The sequence below is a fragment of the Nanorana parkeri genome, unplaced genomic scaffold, assembly GCF_000935625.1.
Source record: "Nanorana parkeri isolate BGI_ZX_2015 unplaced genomic scaffold, ASM93562v1 scaffold903, whole genome shotgun sequence".
Taxonomy (NCBI): Eukaryota; Metazoa; Chordata; class Amphibia; order Anura; family Dicroglossidae; genus Nanorana; species Nanorana parkeri.
The window spans coordinates 318303-324485 of record NW_017307171.1 but is presented as its reverse complement, the minus strand read 5'-3'; the positions used below and the strand labels follow the sequence as shown (position 1 = coordinate 324485).

Here is a 6183-nt window from a genome sequence, read left to right as displayed (position 1 = left end):
AAAAAATAAAAATATTTAATAAAAAATGAATACAAATTAAAAAATTAAAGTTTATAAAAAATAAATAAAAATATTTAAAAAATAAAAAACATTTTCGGTATCGGCCTGACATTTATTTTTATTTCTGTTTTAAAATTTCCATTTCGGTGCACCTCTAGTATAAAGTGTACACTCCACTCAGCTCTCCGCATAGCGTGCTGCGCTGAGGTGACATACAGTACCATCTGTAATGGACTCCCTCTGTTTCTTTTCTTAATATTATTATGATTTTCCATTTAAATTTTTCAATTGTTACTCAAAATTATTTGATCATTAGTGCAGGACGTGTTAGAAAATGAGCCCCCTTCGGACCTCGTTCACACCTTGGCATTCTGTGAGCGCACGTCAGGTTCGTGCACGTTTTTACAGCTGTTGTGGTGGGTCAGCCCATTAACTTCAATGCGGTGAAGTAGTTCATGCAGCAGATTCTGCTGCAGGTGTACGGCAAATTTCTAACCACACGGGATATGCTATGCCTGATGAAGGGATCTTGCATGGCCCCTAAAGTGCTTGTGTAACTGACATGAGTTTGCAATAAATCCACGATTCTATAAGGATTTCGGTGTGCTGGTGACGTTTCTGCAATTATCTACAATTTGGGGCGCCAAATTAAAATGGGGATGTACAAAACCCAGGAGCTCCGCATGCTCCTTACAAATGACAGCTGCCTCCTAACTTTTGAGTTTTTCTCTAGTCTAGTCTTGAAGCTGGAAAAGTATCTGTACTTGTACCGATTGCAGTACTTGGTATCTGAACATCCCTAGTAGGCGTTCTGTGATTGGACGAGGGACAGTGCTGTGACTGCTAAGGAATTCTTCCTTCACTTCCTGTCCCAGAGATGCAACAGGAAGTTAGAGGACATTTACCAGTGAGGGGAATTCCCATCTTAGACAATTGTCACTGGAACTGGTGTCCACCCTATTTCCTCACTTCTTGTTCTAGTGGCCCTGCCCATTTACAGGGTGCGGGGAGGGACAAAATCTGTATTACCCAACTGCAGTGAGAGGTCTCCTGCCCTGGCAGATGGAAGGTCTTCTGTATGGCAGAGCTGTGTAAATCTAAGGAATGGCTGGTTCAGAAAAATACACTTTTGGTAGCTAAAACAGCTCTCTTATGTATTCCATCTGTGTATTTAGCGGTTTGCTTGAAGTTCAGCTTTAATAATTCACTTCCACTCCGGCACTGAACTTGTTATAAGTATCCAGGTTAGGGTTACATTTGCTATATAACATTCACAGTAATCCAATACACATCCAAGTGACGCAGCTGTCAAACCTACTATTGTTACCATTGTGTTGGCAAATCAATACCACGGATGCTCTTACTAACAAACAGCAGGTTCAAAATCTTTACTGGCATCAGTCTGTTGAATATACTTCAGACAAATGAGAGACATTGTTCACCACACAAGCTTGAACTGCTCCAAAAGCAACCAAACTTTTTATATTTTTAGATCAATAACAAGTTTACAGGTAGTGTTGCTGCAGAGAAAGCCAAGGTATACGAGTAGAACAGTATAGGAGCACTCCAAAGGCCCAATTCACTACAATAAAGCAAACAGGTGACGAGGGAGCATGGAGCAGGGTTCCCGGCCAATCAGGAAGCCTGGCGGCGTGTAATGACTTGCCTCCCGGCTTCCTGATACTGGGAGTTGCGGTATCAGGATAAGTATCTGTACATTCATAAGGGTTAGTTCACACCATAGGCAGTACATTCCAGTCCGTTTCTGGCCGGAACACACTGCCTTGCATTGCGGCCGGCTCAGTTTTTTGCTGGGCAGGAGGGAGCATGGTGGGCCATTGAAGTGAATGGCACCGTAGCCATGCTCTCAATGCGATCGCAGTGCATTCGGCTGCGGTGCGATCAAAATAGTGCTTGCAATGAGGGCAGTGCGTTCCGGCCAGAAATGGACCGGAGCGCTCGGCCTATGGTGTGAACGAGGCCTCATATATTAGGTATATCTATACTGCGAATGCTGACTGCATTTAGAAAATGCTAGCCCCTTGGCTGTTATGCCCCAGTCACACCTATGCATGTTTATGTGTGTTTGGCACATTTTAATGCACGTTTTGACTGACAGCTGAAGAAACATTGCGATCAATGGACGAACACGCGTATAAACACGCATGACAGGCTTCTGCAGCACGTTTCCTGGGGTTTCTATTGAAGTCTATGGGGAAAAACGAGCTTGAAACTGCCAAAAAATCTCATGTACTTTTTTCTGTGTTTGGGGTTTTGCTGCTCAGGTGTGAACTGGGGCCATTGAAAATCAAAAGATTTCTTGTGTTGGGTGTTTACTGCTCAAAAATGCCTAGGTGTGAACCAGGTCTTAATCTGCCACACTGACTTCAGGGCTTTCTGCATTACTGACCAGGAACATGTACGCTGAAGAGGATAATGGGTCAGTAAACCTAAAGTGTGAAAGCCAGAAGATCAGCCTAAGGGGACTAGTATTTTCAGTAAATCTGCAATGGTGGCCTCCATTTCTCTTCCAAGAAAGGTTTCATTCGCATGGGGCGTGCTGCTCCATACAGCACGAAGGACCGTTGTTGATGTGCCCGGAGCTGCGGGTAGAAGTGTGCGGGAGGCTAATTTAACTCTATGTAGAGATGCATCTTATCTACATCCAAGGCCTTACACTATTTTCAACCAATTAGCAAGGAATGACCTTTTAGGCTTTACCAGGCTAATGAGGACTGATGAGTTGTAATAAAAAAGAAGCGTTGGTACTACTTTAAGGATTATAAGTGGAAGAGTGAATGTATGATTGGCACATAAAGGTGCCTTCTGGTCATCAGTAACTTTAGTTCACGTCCTGCCTTGGAATACAGGATGGCCTGGAAGGAAAGGTACTTGCTGTGAGCTTATTCCTTTAGATATTGCTAGAGTTGAGATTTTAGGAAGATGATGTTTAAAAAGTATTAAAGCTATGGGCAGAATAAAAATGCCATGATACAGTCTGTCATTAGCTTAAGAACAGCAGTTTTGGTTCTTCCGAGTGCCCCAATAAAATAGTTTTATCTCCCCATTCTGCCAGGATATCCATTAGTTATTACTGAAACAGGCCAAGCTGTCCAGCAAACATTTGCAGCTACAGTTACAAGAAGTCCCAGTGTCAGCAGCTACATGGTCAAAACAACTATCCATTAACCAGCTGGGGGAACTAACTGCAGGGGAATGGATTAAAGTACAGGGTGACCACTGTCCTACAGCACTGAGAACTGGTGGTCACCCTATTAACCATTTTGGGGTCTTTTATTTGTTTGGTGATGTCTCAGTTTCACGTTATAACCTTTAGGTTTTCGAATCTACCCCAACGGACCTATAGGGCACTACTTTTTTTCATCACAATGATTTTGGTGCCACGCACTCCTGCACCGGATGACTGCCAGATGTATTGGGGTGCCATTAAAATGAATGGCTACAGAACACGCCTAGGTCATGGTGCCACATGCTAGGTGAACTTTGTGATAGCGTGCCGAGTGCAACACTACAGCCTGAATGAGTCCCTAAAGTACTAAGCACACCACAGCTGCCAAACTTAAAATCACTGCACTTTCAGGTATGATGGGAGCACGTGACATAACCCCTGCATCCCACAATGCACCACTCAATGCCAAGTCCCAGCCCTGCCAAATAAGGAGCAGAGAGCTTTCCTAGCAGTGTGCAAGAATCCATTTTTGCAGACCCACTACAGGTGCAGGACCACTACAAATGGAGTTGAAATCCCATTTTACTAAGTAAAATGATTTTGCTCAACATGCAGCTTTGCAATACTTACGTTTCTCCCTGCCGCTATCCATTATCCAACCTCTTACTGCTGCTTCTCTTCTGAGTTACATTATGTGCAGTGTCATTCAACCCACTTCCTCTGGACACAACCCCTGGGAGGTACTAGAATGGCATTCACACATTACAATCCCCACCTCTTTCTCTATCTGGCCCAATCAGTGGCAGCATGGGCATTCCCCACCCCGTTGTGATGTATAGCTGCGGGACGAGGAATACTCTCTCCACAACTGATTGGGCTGGTAGGAGGAGGTTGCAGTCACAGTTTTGAGTGGGCTTGGGTGAACTAGATTTGCACCAAGCTCAGGCTCAACACTGATCACAACATAGGGTCATTCTATGCAGCACTGATGACTGTCCATCACTGTGCGATGTCACATTTCAGGAGGCATTATTACGCTCCATTCATAGAACAGTATATGAATAGCCACAGCGCCAGATCACTGTCTGTGCATGCGTGACATCTGCACTGGGTCTATTTACATGAATGGAGAGGGCTCTGCTCCTGGTATATGTGACGTCGGAGAACGAGATGTCAAAAGGTGAGAATAGTGATGGGGAGGCACACAGAAAGAAAAGAAAAACAGAAGTACATTAAAAATATAATGTAGACTTTAATAAAAGGGTGATGGGGGCAGGGAGTACAATGCGCCACACTTTATTGTTAAGGTCCCCTTTAACAAGCATTTAACCCTTGCAGTGCTGAGCGGTGGGGGGGCACTCCAAGGGTTAATGTTTGTGTAATTCCCTGAGTTAGTAGAACTACACAGATTAGAACTATTGGTCACTGTGAGAAGTGTCTCAGGACCGGATGGTGATGTTACCTGGAGCAACAGCTGCTGCAGTCAGTGTATGATGATGAACGACTGTCCCAGCCTCCTCCTTCGTCATCTTCCTCCTCCTGAAGAGTGGTCCTGTCCCTCACCCCCTCCATGTACACTTTTATTCAACTTCACGCACTACACCAGCGCACTACCAGCCCAGCTACTATACGTATCTACACAGCGCCATGAACACGCACACCATTCCCACTACAACATCATCTCACAACAGCCGCTCCACACATCGCCTAGGAAGAAGCGTATGTAGCAACAGTCAGATACAGGTAAGAGCCTAGCCCCGCCTCCTCCGGCTCTGCGAACACGGTAATTGGGCAGACTGAGCACGTGATCTATCATGGTTTGGGTTCCGGGAGTTGTAGAATGTTATTCAGCCTTCTGTGGACTACATTCCCCAGAATCCTGTGCGAGGGCGGGCTTTGGAGTGGCTCGCACCTCGCCTGAGTAATTTCGTACCACGGGTTTTGTGGCATCTAGCAGAGACTGTTCCAGGACAGTAATATGCAGGCGCTGCCGTCTGTATCACCTTATGAAGACAAGTTGCCTGGTGGTTTGTAAGGATTTGGAGAATATGATTGGAATTGTATCAAGCATATTATTATATAGGATTTATATAGTGCCAACAGTTTGTGTAATGCTTTAGAAGATAAATGGAGACTGTGCACTTCTGGCTTCACTGCAAGTGAAGCCAGAAGAGCAAACCAAAGTTGGGAGGCGTGGATGTACGCATGCAGTGTGCGAGCTGGGCGCGGCTAGATGAAAGACTGCATCATCAGCCAATTGGCTCACACATAACAACTAAGTGGATTTTGCATCCTGACGCATGAGCTGAGTGGCTGAAGATAAATAAAATGTCATTTTTTGACATTTTAAAAACATTTATTTAAAAAAAAGATAACCAGTGTAATGTTTTGTAAGAATGCATCGCATCACTTCCCAGCAAACACAAGTGGCCATTCCTTTTTACAGAATTACACCCAGCATATAGAATGAGAAAAACAGTTCTGTGCAGAGTCCATATTACAGAATAAGGATAGATCCTGAAAATTATGTTTGCTTAACTAATGAATAAGGTGATTTATTAGTGAAAGGGGGTAAAGGTCCCTTTAAGATGAGGATGGGTGCAGTCTTTATGTCAAACACACTACATCATGGTGAAAAAAGTCTGGGAATCATTGCTGTAGGCAAGTCAAACTCATAGCCTACACAAGGCTGTTAACCTTGCTACAGAAAGTGCTTTCATAATTGGATAATATCCTAAGATGAATCCGTGAATATATTATAATCATTTTGTTTGCACATGTACTGGATAGATAATATTAAGCCTTGTAAAGCAAATGTCTGCTAAAATGTAATAAATTACGCTGGCAAAGTGGTTTGTTGGACTGCATACAATTAACCACACTCCTTCCAACTATTCAGTCAGTCAGAGATTTACAATGGCTATATTATATCATAGGAAAGTTAACATTTTCCTTTTCACATATAAAGGTCCCCTTTTCACCTAGTATTCTGG

At 43.8% G+C, this 6183-nt stretch overlaps 1 protein-coding gene across 1 annotated transcript in view; it reads right to left on the bottom strand.

The window, feature by feature from the left end:
* Positions 1-4762, bottom strand: part of INTU (inturned planar cell polarity protein) — a 65531-nt gene extending 60769 nt beyond the window's left edge. The window contains exon 1 of the mRNA XM_018565951.1: positions 4653-4762. Coding sequence (XP_018421453.1) covers positions 4653-4762 — 110 coding nt within the window. The remainder of the gene's footprint in view (positions 1-4652) is intronic.
* Between the last annotated feature and the right edge of the window lie 1421 nt (positions 4763-6183).